The sequence below is a fragment of the Tupaia chinensis genome, unplaced genomic scaffold (assembly GCF_000334495.1).
Source record: "Tupaia chinensis unplaced genomic scaffold, TupChi_1.0 Scaffold000097_1, whole genome shotgun sequence".
Lineage (NCBI taxonomy): Eukaryota > Metazoa > Chordata > Mammalia > Scandentia > Tupaiidae > Tupaia > Tupaia belangeri.
Window position 1 is genome coordinate 8,501,227 of NW_006159559.1, and position 17,327 is coordinate 8,518,553.

Consider the following 17,327-nt stretch of genomic DNA (forward strand, 5'->3'; position numbering starts at 1 on the left):
AGACCCACACTTGATCCAACCTTGAATGGAATCTATTTTCCCTATTGTTAAAGGACTCGTGGCCCCTTTCCCTCCTCTTGCAGGTATTGCATTTTCAATGACCCCTCTGGAAGACAACTGTTTATAGCAGAGATAGTGTAAACGGGAGAGGGGGAAAGGGCTGAGGGTCAAACATAGGATAAAAAACATATATATATGTATACATATGTATGAAAGTAGAAATGGAATAGTATTGGTGATAACATGCTTGATTAAGACACTATGCAGTTTATCCTAAATGGGAAACTACACTTAGTGTGTTGTGATGATGCTCAGGGAATGAGTGTTAGGTAATATAATTTAATAAAAAAAAAATAAATAAAAAAAAAGTAGGAGGAAAAAAATGCACATTTGATGACTGCAGCGAGCTGTATGGACACAGCTGGGTACTACTTTATAGTATGTTCATTCTACTCACTGGGGTTTATGCCTGGGGTCAGATTTGGGTACATGTATAGGTATATGTCAGCTGTGCTAGCTATTGGATATATTTAGACCAATTGAGTTCATTGGCAGAACAATTGAATGGGAGGGGGCGGAAGGCATGGAGGGCAATCATGGATGCCAGGGACAATGGAGGAGGAAGATGGGACATGGCAGAGGGTGGGGGATGGGGAATCAGGGATGGCAAGACAAAGGGCAAGGTATGCAGGATGTAAGAATTGGAAAATTACTTGCTGAGAACATGTATGTTGATGTGCTTGATTGAACCAATGCACAGTGTATTTTGGATGGAAAATTCATTGGTGTGTTGTGATGGTGTATAGTGAATTAAGGTAGAAAATAAAAATTAAAAAAAAAAGAATGACCACAATTAAATCATTATTTTTTAAAAAAAGAATTTAAAATATTCATCGTGACAAAGCTAATAGAGATGCAAGAGAATGGAGAAAATGAGCTCCAGAAGATCCAGGAGAAAAGAGACATTGAGTTCCAGGAGGTGAAGAAATTATTGCATGATCTGAAAGAGGAGATAAACATCATAAAAAAGAATTAAACAGAATTGTTAGAGATGAAGGCTGTAATGTAGGAAATCAAAACTTCCCTTGAAAATATCAAAAGCAGACTAGGTCATGCAAAAGATGGAAGCTCTGACCTAGAAAAATTAACAAAAAAGACTGAGAAAATAACCCGAAAAAATGAGAATAACATATGAGTAATACTAGATACCATTAAATGCCCAAACATCTGGATCATCGTTATCCCAGAAGGTAAAGAAACTAATAAGGACATTGATAATCTATTCCATGAGATCCTGAAGAAAAATTTTCCAAACCCAGAGAGGCATTCAAATAACCAGACCCACAAAACACAAAGGACCTCATATACAATCAACCCAAGAATATCTTTCCCAAGGCACATCATAGCCAGATTGACCAAAACCACAGACAATGACAAGATACTAAAATTGGCAAGTCACTTTCAAAGGCTATCCCATCAGGCGAACGTCGGACCTGTCATCAGAAACAATGCAGGCAAGGAAAGAATGGGAAAATATATTCAAAGTGTTAAGTGAAAAACCATTTCAACCAAGAATACTATACCCAGCAAAATTATCTTTCATATGGGAAAAAAAGACAAAAACATTCTCAGATAAACACAACCTGAAAAAATTTACTAACACCAGACCAGCTCTCCAAGAGGAAAACTAAAGTCGGACACACAGAAATAAGAGTACAAGAAATAACCAAGAGAATGGCCAGCCTAATGGTAGCAACAAGTCCAGAGTTGAATGTGAACTTCCAGAGCTTAAACAGAAAGATCAGATCACAGTAACACTGCAAATTCAACAGAAAAAGAGAGATTAATTATATGAGTCGGAACTAGTGAAATAGAATTTTTTGACATTTAGACCTAAACATTACTTATTTTCTTCGATGCTTTGATTTCCATATTTAAGGAATTTTGTCTTCTCTTAAACTGTTGATAAGTTCATTTACCTTCTATTTGAACTGAATTCTAACCTTTTTCCTGGCTTTCAGTTTTAAGCAAATTTCTCTTTTTTTATTTTGATCAACTGAAGCTAAAACTTTTTTGAAATTAAAAAATACCTATTAATGCTTATGTAATAACTTCAGTAAGCTATATAGCACCAGCGAGGTGCTACTTTATAGTATGTTCACTTTACTCACTGAGGTTTACGCCTAAAGTCAGACATCCGTTCATAAATAAATATATATCAGCCATGCTTGCTATTGAAAGTCTTTAAATTAATTAAGATTTTTAGTGAAGCAATAAAATGTGTGGGGGGAGAAGGCATAAAAACACCTGTACATACCAGAGACAGTGTGCGAGAGGGTGGGGGGGGGACTGGCAGAGTGTGTGAGGTAGGAATCAAGGAGGGGAAAAAAAGAAAAATATATAAGAAACAAGAAATAGAAAGTTGTTGATGATAACGTGTATGGTTATGTCCTTGATTGAGCCAATATAAAATGTATACTGAATGGAAAATCTCATTTTGTATACTGTATTGATATACAGTGAATGACTGTGAATAAATAAATAACGTTTAAAACAAAAATTGTTGTATCTTCTAAGTATGCCTTGAAACTTAAATTGAGTTTTGAACTTTGCCCCAGCAAGGTAGTTGCACATGGCTGGGGATGGGAATGGATCATGGTGTCAAGGCTCTGATGGGAATCCTGTCTCTTCTTGCCTTTCTCTCTTCTCATAGTCATCTTGCCTGAGTTACTTCAACAGCTTTCTAAATAAGTCTTTATCCAGTATCACCCCCTTCAGAGAAAAGAAACTGAATTTTCTGCCTAAACACCACTTTTATTTCATCTTATTTAGAGCAGTTTGACTTTTTATTCTAACTCCTTTTCAACCAAAAGGCGTTCTCAAATAAAGATAACTGCCTACTTCCTCTGCTCCCCTATAATTTTATTAATAACCCCTTTTTCTTCCTTCCTTTTGTCCTTCTACAATACATGAGAGTTAACAAACTACAGCCTGAGGGGTCAAATTCTTCCAGCCACTGCTTTAGGTAAATAAGTTTTATTGGAACACAATCATGAATACTACCTGGAACGAAATAATATTCCAATAACAAAACTTGATAGAAAAAAACATCATAAATAATATCAAATTAACAGAAAAGTTATAGTGAAAAATTTTGTTCCACTCAATTTGACAATGTTCGGGAGGTGGGGGAGTCTATGGGCCTTGGGTTAAAGATTTCTCCTCTGCATATCTAGCATGATTAAAGAGATTTACAGGATATGTAGCACAGAGAGCATAGTCTTTGAAATGGAAGTATAGTGGACTAGCAAGATGAATTAATTTCTTCATTTAGTGAGTCATTTTTATTCTAAAAGTGATTATAACTGAAATTACAACTTGTGCATGTATCATTAGTCTGCTAATAAAAAGCGGGCAAAATAGACTTCTATTGTAAAATGCAATTTTTAAAAGTCAAAAACAGTAGTTTAAATGCATTCAACCATTTTGCAAAATCTTCTGATATTTGTAATTAAATTTATACTTGTAACACAATCTTAAACAATGTTCTGCATAAATTTCTTCCTACCTATGAGGGATCTTCAAAAATTCATGGAAATGCATATTATGAAGAAAAAGTATGCATGGATTTTGATTTCTTCTACCTCAAAATACTTTTTTATAATTATTCAATTTTATTATTTTTTAATTGCTATAGGACACATGTGCTCACCAGAGAGAGGGGGAAAGTGAGAAACCAAGCCGTCAGGTCTGGGACTCGAACCACAGTTGATCATATGGGAGTCCAGTGCCTTAACCACCACAGCACCTGCCAAACCCTACTCAAAATACTTCTTTTAAAAAGAATTTATTTCTTTTTAAAATTTACTCACTCACTTAGTCTAATTTGACCAGAGAGAGACACACAGAGAAATAGAGAGGGAAAGTGAAAAAGTAAGCCACCAGGTCTGGGACTCAAACCAAGATCTGTCATGTGGGAGTGTATAATGCTTTAACTACTGGGCCACCAGCTGGCCTCCTTGAAATACTTTTAACTCCACTTTTCCAGGAACTTTTGAAGCCTTCTTTGTACCCCCAAGTAGTTATTTCTGCTATGTAAACATAGACCAAGACATGTTTGTCATGAAGGTTTACACTGGAGGACACACACATAAAATTGAGTAGAAAGAAATGAGCAATGACAGGAAACCGGGTCACAGCGCCACTGGTGGGAGTGGAGATGGAGCGCAGAGCAGAGCCCGCATATTCCCTCACTGGAGAGACAGAAAGCGGGAAATCACCCATGGCTGTGCCACAATCCCTTCTCTATTCTCCTCTTGGAAACTTGGGAACGCTTGCATCCATGCCAAGTTTGAGTTTAGGTTTGTTTGTTTTGCTTTTTTTAAATTTTTTTGAGAGAGACATTTTTGCTATAAGGTGCATGTGCTTGCTGTACAGAGACAGAGAGACAGAAAGCAAGAAATCATCCCTCTGGAGGGATGGTCACGGGGCAATCCCTTCTCCATTCTCCAGTCGGATCTTGGACACACACACGACCAGCATGAGTTTTAAGCCGCGGGGGTCAGGGACTTGAACTGGCAGTCAACCACATGGAAGTCTAGCGATGTAACTATTATGACATCCTGTGGTCCCCGGGGTGAGTTTTAAGTGACCCGGTCTGGACTCTAAAAAACAGTCAACTACTGTGGGAGTCCCGCGACATAACCATTACGCCATCTGCTGGGCCAGCCCCTCAGCCTTTTGAAGCACCTTTTGGGTTGATGTTGAAGCCGCTCACACAGTGCTGAGCCACCCAAAGCAGTGGCGCTTTGCTTCACCCAACCCTCCCCACCCAGATGACAAGCTGATTCCACCCAGGACTGTGCAGCAGCCTGCCCCACCAGGGAGCGAATGGTGCCTTCCAACTCCAGGGCACATTTTCCTAACATAAAACAAGAATCTAGTTGTTCTCAGTGGTGGAGACATTTAAAACTTGTTCTGAATTGACTGAAATTTGTACTTATGAAAGTCAGTCTCACTCCTCAGCACTTACAGCATCTACTTCTCCAGGTGTTTCCTGACTGAAAATAGCCCACATTTACCCTCCAGTGCATTGGAATAATGTGTGAGCCTGTTTTAAGTAAGACTATGGATAAAATTTGGGAGGAGTATAAGCAAGTCCTCAAACCAAACTAGCAGAATATACCTTCTGTGAAATCCATATACATGATCAGATTATGCAACTATGCTTTAGGCCGATGAAGCTGTGCCTGTAAGTTCTCTGGCATACCTGGGTACCAGGTTTGACCTTGAAAGATGGCTGCTGAACATTTTTCACAACTGATTCCATATCACATTTTAGCTCCAACTTTGTACCCTGAAAACTCTGCAAATATTTCTGCAGACCCATTTTATAAGACTTCAAAATCTTGAAACTTCCTGATTGCCACAGACATCTTTCTTTTCTGGTTATCTAGTTTACAGCTGTACCCTAATGTGATGGCTTTTTCCAACAAAAATACCTACCTGGAGCAGCAGTTTAGAAGAACATGCCTTCAGTTGCACTCAACAAGTGGAGTTCTGATTATCCTAAGCACACAGGTCTGTAGGAAGTGTATGTGTGTGAATGTGTGTACTGTGATTTTATCATTTGTATTTTGCAATTTTGTTTTTTTGATCTTGGGGATTTTGGCTGTAAATATGATGCACAGTTACAATTAAAAACAACTGATTGATTTCCAGAAGATCATTAATGTTTTGAAACCATGTAAGTTGTAATGTCTTATATATATACATATTACTGTGAACTACAACTGTTCCTAGGCATAGAATTATAAATCAAGTTAGGATAGATAATTGATGTGATTATGGTAACAGCAAGTCTGTAGTCCTAGATCTACAAATGTGTGGTGAGAAACCAGAACAAACTGGAAACAAGGCCATTGACAAACAGACCCTCTGTAGCCATGCAAGGAAAATACTTTGACTCCAAGCCTTAAAACACACACACGGAATTGGCCCTCACCTTATTCACATAATCAAAGGGCTCTGGGGACCTTGAGCCTCTAAAGAGAAAGGGTCTCTTATGGAGCAGAGACATCAGGGTTTGTCTAAGAGCAATACATGAGTGAGCACTGGGTTAAGCCACACCCCAGTGACACCGCTACATAGAGGAGTCACTTTTGTATCAGTTATTAAAAACAGAATTTGGATCCTTTGGTCAGGTTCCCTCAAATTCTTTTGAAATGTTCATGTTTAACTGCTTGAACTGTTTTGGTAACCCCCTGGCCAAAGGTGCTTATAAGATGTTTTTCAACTTACTTCCAAGGCTGAAGTTTCTGTTTTGAGGAGCTACAAGTTAAATATACATTTATTTTTCAATATAACTTGTTCAGGACATGGTACAAAATACCTTGTGTTTTCATTATTAGAGTTTCTGGAAAGAAAAGGTCTCTTAAAATTGCTTTAGTTTGAACATGCCTTCAGTTGCACATGTTCAATACATAGCATTAACAAACTTAGTTGCAAATCAAATACCTAAGTTATGTCTTTAAAAAAGCATGCTAAGTAAAATATTTGAAATATACCAAGGGAACATACTTTTTAAAGAGACCCAGAAAATGACTACTTTTGGAAACAAAAGCTCCATGATTTCAAGTTGCAACAGTGACAAGAACACACTGAGAGTTCCAATTTCACCCCTCTTTGAATTCCAATTTCACCCCTCTTTGGCCCCAATACCATCTCCCATAAAACAGGAGTAACACTACCTCACATTTACTGTGATGATGAAATGTGATGATGTATTAAAAAATGCCTGGCAAGTAACAGAGACTGAATTTTAATTCCTTTCCCCTTTTATAATTAATAAGAACTTATTAATTTTATATGTATATGCTTAAGACTTATTTATTTATCATTATTATTTTAACTTGCTAAAGGGCACGTGTGCTCAACAGAGAGAGAGAGACAGACAGAAAGAGTGAGAAAGCAAGCCGCTAGGTCTGGGACTCCAACTACAGTTGGCCATGTGGGAGCCCAGTGTTCTAACCACCAAACCACCTGCTGGCCACTCTATGTATAGATTTTTTAAAATAATTATTTTATTTAACTCTATTTATTTGTTTTATTTTAATTTGGCCAGAGAGGGAGAGAGAGAGAGATAAAGTGAGAAAGCAAGACACCAGGTCCAGGACTTGAAACTCAGTTAGCCATATGGGAGTCCAGCACCCTTGACCACCACACCACCTGCCGGCCCCTGTATGTGTAGATTTTTATACATCACATTTCTTTAAACAGAGTTTACGCATCAGTATGTGTCCTTCCAAAATTCTTATGTTGAAACCATAAATCCCAATGTGACTATATTTGGAGATGAAGTCTTCAGGTGATATAGGTTAAATGATGTCATTAGGGAGAGACCCTAATCCAGTATTTGGTGGCCTTGTAAGAAAAGGAAGAACAGGACAGCTAGTCGCATGGTGGTTAAGGTAGCTAGACGCCACATGGGCAACTGAACAAAGTATCAGACCCAGTAGCTACAAAAACACACTGGGCGTGTGGTATGTGTGCCCAAAATCCTAAGAGGAGAATGGAGAAGAGACTGTGGCATGGTCATCCTCCCTGGGAGAGGTGTTTTCTCACTTTCTGTTTCTCTTTAGTGAGCACATAAGCCCTATAGCAAAAATAAATAAATAAATAAAAATAAAAAAGAGGGAGAGAGAGACTTCCATTTTTCCATTTCTCAGTGTACGTACAAAGAAGTCATGTTGAGTACACAGCAAGATGACAGCCACCTACGAGCCGTAAGAAGCCTTAGAATGGAAACACCCTGATTTTGAACTTCTCAGCCTCCACAACTGTGAGAAGTAAATTTCTGTTGTATAAATCACCCAGTCTATACTTGGTTATGGCAACTTGAGTACACTAACACAACTATAATGAGTTTTCACCCCCTCATCTCAATAAAAAGAATATCGCGATTGAAAGAAAAAGTAAGGATGATATAAAACGAGCTATAAAGTATTTTATTTTCCAGTTCACTCATGATATTTTAAATAATAATATTCAGAATGCTATGGATTTAAGTATGAATTATTAGCCTGATTAATTTTCCACCTGTCCCTAAGAAATCAGTAAATGTTTAAAGTTTGGTATTGGACAATGAATTCACAAAAAGTCTTACATATCCTAGAACTTTCAAGTATTTAAAAATATAATAAAACTGCTAACAAAAACCTTTTAACAAATGTTAACACTTAATGGCTATTTCTTGAAATCTTGGAAAAATTAATTAATTGTATAATTAAGTGTTAGTTTTCCAAATTATATTCAGAGTTCCTATATTACCCCAGCTTAAGTGTCTTAATACAGGGTTGCAGCTCAATAGAAACATTCTGAATGAATACTGCAAGCAATAACCAAATGCAAAATGGTTCAAGCTTGACAGACAAATCTGCTTCGAGGATAAGAGTACAGCATGGCAAAGATTTGCATTGAATCTTTTAAAACAGCCTTTTAAATGAACTTTCCTCAAAAAATAGTTAATTCTATATTTTCCTTTAAAAGACATAACAGACAACATAAACCAAAAATGTACTTGACTAAACTGTTTACATGGGCTTTCATAATATAGTTACACACAATTCAGTGAAACGTAGTTGCAACCACACAATCATAAATATTGGTAATTTTCACACTCACCAGTGCTGTAAGGTCAGGGCATAACCAGTTTGTCAATCATCTACCATGAGTAAGGACAAATCCCTTGTTTGTTAGGAAAAGTTGTATAAGATATTTTATTCATAGACATAGTTAACTAAGTAGAAAATGGGGGGGGAGGGGAATGAAAACAAATTTACTAAAATGTATTAACTCTAAATAAAAAAGCAAATTAGATCTTACTCTGTTTCTTTGCACTAAGCATAATTTTCAAAGTGATAACAAAGGCTATTGATCTTATCTATCTTCCCTAAAGGGATTATGAACTTCCTCTTTAAAAAACAGCAACAGTGACTTATGTTTTGATAAAATTTAAATAACAGGTGTAAAATGAAAGGCTATGGAGCCAGCAGATGGCATGATGGTTAAGGTGCTGACTCCCACATGGCTGACAATGTTTCAAGTCCTGGACCTAGTGGGTTGGTTTCTCACTTATTCCCTCTCTCTCTCTGGTCAAATTTTAAAAATGATGATGATAATAATAAATAAAGTTAAATAATTCTTTTTTTGAAAAAAGAAAGGCTATGAAACCCAGTCACATTAAATAATTATTAAGTTTGTGTTAGTCTTTATTAAAACAAAAAATTTTCAGACACTAAAGTACATGATATACAGAAGAATATACAAAAGTAAAAGAAAAGTACATTTCTACTCCACCAGCACAGCAGAGATTCAGCTGGTTATTTTATACTAAATCCAAACGTTTACATCCAGGATGTCACAGAAGTAACTTCTTTTTGTACCTAAAGTAAAGATAAATACATTTAATAGAAGACAGTAGCATTCATTTGTGAATTGCCTAACAGCTTTTGTGTACTAAAATTCCAACCTAAGACACACACACACAGACACACATGATAAATCAAAAGAAATTAGCTAACATAGGCAGCAGATAATTATTTTAGAGATAAGAGAATGTCATCATATAGTGACAGACCTTATAAACCTTCAGCACTAAGCTGAAGGTTTCCTGGTACTGATTCCCATGAAAATTGAACAAAAAATGTCTGTAATTGCCACCTTCCTTGAATACACTTTTAACATAACAATATAACTTAAAAGCTTGTAATTAATAGGTAAATAGTCCAAATCTTGTTTCTTATACTCTACAAAAGTGATATTTTTCTTGTGACATCACAGCCTTGAACAATACTTTTTTTGTGGTCTGACAAAGGGATTAATCAAAATTTTTAAATCGTAGAATATATCTTTGCTCAAAAGTCAAAATCCTCAAGATTCAATATAATAATAATAATATCAGAATACTCTAATTTTACTTCACTTTGTGCTCCTAGGTTCATAGAAACTCAACTGCTTCAAAAAATACTCCAGTCTCTGGGACCGGCAGTTAGTGTAATGGCTATGTTGCTGAACTCCCATGTAGTTGACCACAGTTCAAGTCCTGGACCTGGTGTCTTAAACTCACCCCACTGGGTGCGTGTGTGTGTGTGTGTGTGTATGTGTGTGTGTGTGTGCCCAAGATCCTGAGAGGAGAATGGAAGAGAAGGGATTGTAGCATGGCCATTTCCCCTGAGGGGTGATTTCTCGTTTTCTTTCTCTCTGTCTCTCTCTTTCTGGAGAGCACATGCACCCTATAGCAAAAACCTCTCTCAAAAAAAAATATATATATATACATACACTCAAGTCTCTGACTTACACAGTGCACAGTATTGCAGATGACAGCTTGAGAAACTTGGCTCATTCTGATGCTGGGATTTAAGTTATTTTTCATTTTTGGGGGAGAGGATTTTGCTATAGGGTGTGTGTGCTTGCCAGAGAGAGAGAGACAGAGAGACAGAAAGACAGAAAGCGAGAAATCACCCCCTGGGGGGACGGCCAAGCCTCAATCCCTTCTCCTCCAATCTCCTCTTGGGATCTTGGGCACGCATGCACACGCGCCCAGCGTGAGTTTGAGCCACCAGTTCCGGGACTCAAACCATGGTTGACTACATGGGAGTTCAGCGACATAACTGGACATAGCCATTACATCATCTGCTGGTCCCCAGGACTTAAATTCCTATCTTCCTCTGGGAAGACTACAAAGGGTCCCCTATCTGCTTGTAATTAGAAAGAAAGTCACGGCGGGGACTCTACCAAAATCCACTCTATATTTTGGGCATGCTAACCAAAAAAAAATACAGAAATTCATTTGTTGAAGTTGTTTGCTTTTTAAACAATCATAGTCACAAGAGTTTCCTTAACTTTTATACTACCAATTAAAATCTTTTTCAGCATGTCATTAAGAAAATAAATTATTGCTTTTCAGTTACCTTATTGAGCTCTGGAAACAGTTCCTGTATCACAATGTCCAATAAAACATAAGTCAGCTAAAGCACCAAAAAAAAAAAAAAAAGAATAAATTTTAAGGCACTAGACACAAAAAACAACAAAAATGATAAACACAAAATTCAGGATGGTGGTTACCTCTAAATGAGAAGACAGACTTGGACCGACAATGTAAAACACAAAAGTAGCTTCGATAGTGTCAATAATGTTCTATTAAAATGGGTTGTAAGTACATGTGTGTGTTTGTGAACATTTTATTATTGTGCCTCATAACATTTTTATGAACTTTTTTTTTAAGACAGGTTTTTTTTTTTTTGCTATAGTGTGCGTGCATTGGCCAGAGAGACAGAGACAGAGGAACAGAAAGCAAGAAATCATTTTCCAGATGGGGATGGCCACCCTGCAATCCCTTCTCTTCTGTTCTTCTCTCAGGACTTTGAGTATGCAAGTACATATGCCTAATGTGAGTTTTAGGCTGCCAGGTCTGGGACCCAAACTACTGTTGACTATGTGGGAGTCCAGCGACATAACCATTACACCATTGGCTGGTCCCTTTATGAACATTTTAAAGAAACCATCAAAATACAATACTGCAACTGTATTAAGATCTTAAGATAATATAATATATAGAGACTATAAACATAAAAATGTTAACTGGTTATCCTATGTGACTTGAATGGTAGATTTACTGATTTTAAATCTTTTACTTTATTTCATTAATTTTCTATCTATTCCAAATTTTCTACAATGACTATGTAAATTTAAAATCAAAACAATTCATGTTATAATGAAAAAAAGTAATCAGCAACAAAGAGTTAACACAAATAGAACTTTTTTAAATAAAAGAATTATTTTATTCATTCATCCATTTATTTTCATTTGACCAGAGATAGACACAGACAGAGAGTAAAGCCACCAGGTCCAGGACTCAAACAGTGGTCGGTCATGTGGGAGTGTCCAGTGCTTTATACACCATACCACCCGCTGGTCCCAGAACTCTTTTTCTACCGGAATGTTTAATTACATTGTCTTAATTTAGTACTGTGTCCCTTATACAGCTAGACACTCTACTAAAGTCACCTTACTGTGTCATTCAGCTAGTCGACATTAGTCTACTAACTTTAATGAATCTTACCTGCTTGTTGAGTACTGGCTGCTGTAGACCATCAAAGAGAAGTCTGACACTTTCGTACCTGGTTTCTTCACCGATGCATTTGACTATGAGATCTAAAAAAAGAAAGTCACACATGAAATAATTTTATATTATTAAGTTGCTCACTATAACTAAATCCCTGCCTTGTTTCCTAGAAAGAATATAGAAAATGTAAACCAGTATTTCACAAACCTGTGTTTCTGTAAAAGAGCTCCCTAGAAAAAAAAAAAAAGAGTCCTAAGATCAAGTAGAGAAACACAATATCATGTCTTCCCTTTTGGAGATTCACAATGTACAAAGCATACCCCAGGCTCTAAGAAAATGCTGCAATAAAGAAATCTGCTTATATTATTAAGTGATAATATATGGGGGATGATTTCTCACTTTCTCTCTCTCTGTCTGGTGAGCACACACACCTTATAGCAAAAATCTCTTAAAAAAAAGGATCAAACGAAATTATTAGAGATGAAGGCCTTAATACAGGAAATCAAAACCTCCCTTTAAAGTAGTAAAAGCAGATTAGATCATGCAGAAGATAAAATCTCAGATGTAGAAGACAAAACCTCTGACCTAGAAAAAAAATCACCAAAACGAATAAACACACACACACAATGAGGATAATATATGAGAAATATTAGATACCATTAAATGGTCAAAAATACAAATAACTAATATCCCAAAAGGAGAAGAAACTTATAAGGGAATTGATAATTATTCCACAAAATCCTGAAAGAAAACTTTCCAAGTCTAGAGAAGCACTCAAACATCCAGACCCAAGAAATACAAAGGACCCCAAATGGAATCAACCCAAGAAGATTCTCTCCAAGGCACATCATAGCCAGATTGGCCAAAACCACAGATAAAGACAAGATACTAAAAATAGCAAGGGCACAGACATCAAGTTACTTACAAAGGTTAACCTATCAGACTAACATTGGGGCCTCTCTTCATCAGAAACAATACAAGGAAGGAAAGAATGGGGAAATATATTCAAAGTGTTAAGAGAGAAACAATTTCAACCAAGATTACTATACTTGGCAAGACTGTCCTTCAAATGGGAAGAAAAGATAAAAACATTCTCCGATAAACGAAACCTGAAAAAAATTACCAACACCAGACTAGCTCTTCAAGAAATTCTAAAGGGAGTGCTATACCAAGGAAAACTAAACAGGCAGACAGAAATAAGAGAACAAAAAACAACCAAGCCAATGGCCAACTTAATGGCAGGGATAAAGTCCAGAAATATTGATAATAACACTGAATGTTAATGGATTAAATTCTCTACTCAAAAGACACAGATAGGTTGAATGGATTAAAAAACAGTAACCCTCTATACATTTGGTGCCTACAAGAAATGTATCTCATAGAAAAAGACATACATAGACTAAAAGCAAAGGGCTGGAAAAAAGGTATTCCATGCAAACAGAAACCAAAAAAGAGCTGGAGTTGTGATACTGATTTCAGACAAAATAGGCCTTTAAAGAGAGACAAAGAAGGACATTATATAATAGTAAAAGGGCTAATTCATCAGGAAGATATAACACTTATAAATATCTATGCACTCGGAGCACCCAAATACATGAAGGAAAGACTGCCAGATCTAAAAGGAGAGAGAGGCTGCAACTCACTAATTGTTGGGTATCTCAACACCCCACTATCTCCTTTGGACAGATCATCTCAACAAAAAATAAGCAAAGAGATATAGGATCTAAATGATACCATAAATCAAATGGACATCTATATGACCTTCCACCCAAAACCCACAAAATGTACATTTTTCTCACCCCTGCATGCACCCTTTTTGAAGACTGACCACACGATGGGACCAGCAGTTAGCGTAATGGCTATGTCGCTGGACTCCCATGTAGTCAATCGCGGTTCGAGTCTCAGACCTGGTGGCTTAAACTCACACCAGGCGTGTGTGCTTGTGTGCCCAAGATCCCAAGAGGAGAATGGAGGAGAAAGGACTGCGGCATGGCCACCTCCCCTGAGGGGGGGTGATTTCCTGCTTTTTACCCCTCTGTCTTTCTGGCAAGTGCACACACCCTATAGCAAAAACCTCTCCAAAAAAAGAAAAAAAGATTGACCACATGATAGGGCACAAAACAAGCCTCTACATATTCAAAAGCATAGAAACTATATCCAAAATCTTCTCCAACAATGAATTAAACTTGTTATTAATTTCAGGAAAAAAAAAACATGAAAATACACAATCATATGGAAACTAAATAATCTACTCCTGAATGGCTCCACAACTACTGAAGAAATTAAGACTGAAATAAAAAGATTCATTGAAACCAGTGACAATGAGTACATGAGTTTACATAGTCTATGGGACATGGCAAAAGTAGTCATAAGAGGGAAGTTCACAGCAATTTGTGCACATACAAATAGAAAAATGGCAAATAAACAACCTAACATTGTGCCTCAGAGAATTGGAAAAACAACAACAAAAATTCAAAAAATGCCAAGAGAAAAGAAATAATAAAGATTAAAGCAGAAATAAAGGAAATAGAAAATAAACTATACAGAAAATAAACGGAACCAAAAGCTGGTTCTTTGGAAAGATAAACAAGATTGACACACAATTAGCTAGACTAGTTAAGAAGAAGAGAGAAAGGAGCCAGATAAATCAAATTCACAATAAAATAGGTGATATTACAACAGGCATGATAAAAATACAAAACATCATTAGAGGAAACTATGAACAACAATATGCAACAAAGAAAACTTGCATGAGATGGACAAATTCCTGGACACGTATAATCTACCAAGATTGATCATGAGGACACAGAAAGCCTAAATAGACCCATAATAAGCAATGAGACTGAATTAGTAATATCCTCCCAACAAAGTCAAGACCTGGTTCTGATGGCTTCATTTCTGACTTCTATAAAACTTTTAAGGAAGAGTTAACCCCCATTCTACTGAAGTTATTTTCAGAGATCCAAAAGGAAGGAACCCAATTCATTTTATGAAGCCTCCATCACTCTCATACCCAAAACAGACAAGGATATGACAAGGAAGGAAAACTACAGACCAATATCTCTGATGAATATAAATATAAAAATTCTCAACAAGGCACTAGGAAATTGTATCCAACAGCATATAAAAAAGATTATACAAAAAAAAAAATGATTATACATCATGACCAGGTAGGCTTTATTCCAGGGATGCAAGAGTGGTTCAACATATTCAAAAACATAAACAATACACCATATTAACAGAAAGAAAGATAAAAACCATATGATCATATCAATTGGTGCAGAAAAAGCATCTGATAAAACACAACATTTTTTCATGATTAAGACTTTCAGCAAAATTGGCATCAAAGGATTATTTCTCAACCCAATAAAAGCTATTTATGAAAAACCCATAGCTAACATCATACTGAATTGGGAAAAGCTGAAAAATTTTCCACTGAAAACTGGTACAGGACAAAGCTGACACTTTCTCCACTCCTTTTCAATATAGTGCTGAAAGTCCTAGCCAATAAAATCAGAAAAGAGAATAAAAAGACATTTAAATAGGGAAAGGAGAGGTGAAATTATCTCTATTTGCAGATGACATGACCCAAGGGTAGCCATGAAAAACTCCTGGAAGTAATAAATGAATACAGAAAAGTAACAAGATATAGAATCAACAGCATTTCTATATATAAACAAGAAGCAGACTACAGTAGAACTGAAGAAAGTAATTCCATAGCCACAAAAAGTATAAAATACCAAGGAGTAAATCTAACCAAAGAAGTCAAAGACCTCTACAAGGGGGAACCAGCAGTTAGCGTAATGGCTATGTCGCTGGACTCCCACGTAGTTGACTGCGGTTCACGTCCCGGACCCGGTGGCTTAAAACTCACGCCGGGCGTGTGTGCATGCGTGCCCAAGATCCCGAGAGGAGAATGGAGGAGAAGGGATTGTGGCGTGACCATCCCCCCTGGGGGGTGATTTCTCGCTTTCTGTCTCTAATGTCTCTCTCTGTCTGGCGAGCGCACGCGCCCTATAGTGAAAATCTCTCCAAAAAAAAAAAAAAAAACCTCCACAAGGAAAAACAATAAAATCCAAAAAAAAAGAAATAGAAAATGACACAAAAAAAGTAGAAGGACATACCATGTTCCTGGATTGGAAGAATTAACGCAATCAAAATAACAATTCTACTTAAAATAATCTATGTATTTAACACAATCCCAATCAAATTACCAGAGACATTCTTCGCAGATTTAGAAAAAAGCCACAGAATTTGCCTAGAACCATAAAAGACCCCATTTTGCCAAAGCAGTCCTGTGCAAGAGTGGAGTAGGAAGCATGTCACTCCAACCCCAAAATATATCACAAAGTTGTGATAATCAAACTAGCATGGTACTGGCACAAAAACAGACATGTTGACCAATGGAACAGAACAGAGACCCCAGAAATAAACCCAAAAATATACAGCCAACTATTTTTGACAAAGGGTACCAATCAATCTAATGGGAAAGGGAAAACCTCTTTAGCAAATGGTGCTGGAAAAACTGGGTATCCACCTGTAGAGAAATGACCCTATCTCTCACCATTTACAAAAATCAACTCAAAATGAATTAAAGATCTAAACCTAAGACCTCAAACTATAAAACTACTGCTGGAAAACACTGGGGGAACTCTGGGAGACATTGAGGTAGGCAATACTTAAATAAGACCCCCGAAGCACAGGAAGTAATCCCCAAAATAGACAAATGGGATTACATCAGATTAAGCAATTTCTGCACACAGCAAAAGACACAGTAACTAGTGTGAACTAACAACCCTTGAAACGGTAGAACATTTTTGTCAACTATGTCTCAGATAAGGAACTGATAACCAGAATATACAGGGATCTCAAGTGGCTTGCCTGAAAAAAAATAAAAAATAAAAAATAAAAAGACCAACCCAATTAAAAGATGGGAAAATGAGCTGAACAAATAACTCTAAGGAAGACATACGAACAGCCAAAAACCATATGAAAAAATGCTCAACATCCCTCATACGGCAGCTGCAAATCACAACCACAATGAGATACCACCTAACCCTAGTCAGAATGGCAAAGATTGAAAAACAAAAAGTGCTGGCATGGTTGTGGTGAAAGGAGGGGAAGTCTCCTATACTGCTAGTGGGAATGTAAATTAGTCCAGCCACTGTGGAGAACAATATGGAGGTTCCTCAAAGATTTACAA

At 36.8% G+C, this 17,327-nt stretch overlaps 1 protein-coding gene across 8 annotated transcripts in view; it reads right to left on the reverse strand.

The window, feature by feature from the left end:
• Nucleotides 1-9,235: 9,235 nt before the first annotated feature.
• SNX14 (sorting nexin 14) overlaps nt 9,236-17,327 on the reverse strand; it is a 111,064-nt gene continuing 102,972 nt past the window's right edge. For 7 of the 8 annotated variants that reach the window (XM_014585880.2, XM_006143378.3, XM_006143375.3 and 4 more), the window contains 3 exons: nt 12,122-12,213; nt 10,971-11,027; nt 9,236-9,443 (listed from right to left, as the gene is read on the reverse strand). In XM_014585880.2, coding sequence (XP_014441366.1) covers nt 9,405-9,443; nt 10,971-11,027; nt 12,122-12,213 — 188 coding nt within the window. In that variant the 3' untranslated portion in view covers nt 9,236-9,404. The remainder of the gene's footprint in view (nt 9,444-10,970; nt 11,028-12,121; nt 12,214-17,327) is intronic. The other variant, XM_006143377.3, reaches the window with a different exon arrangement.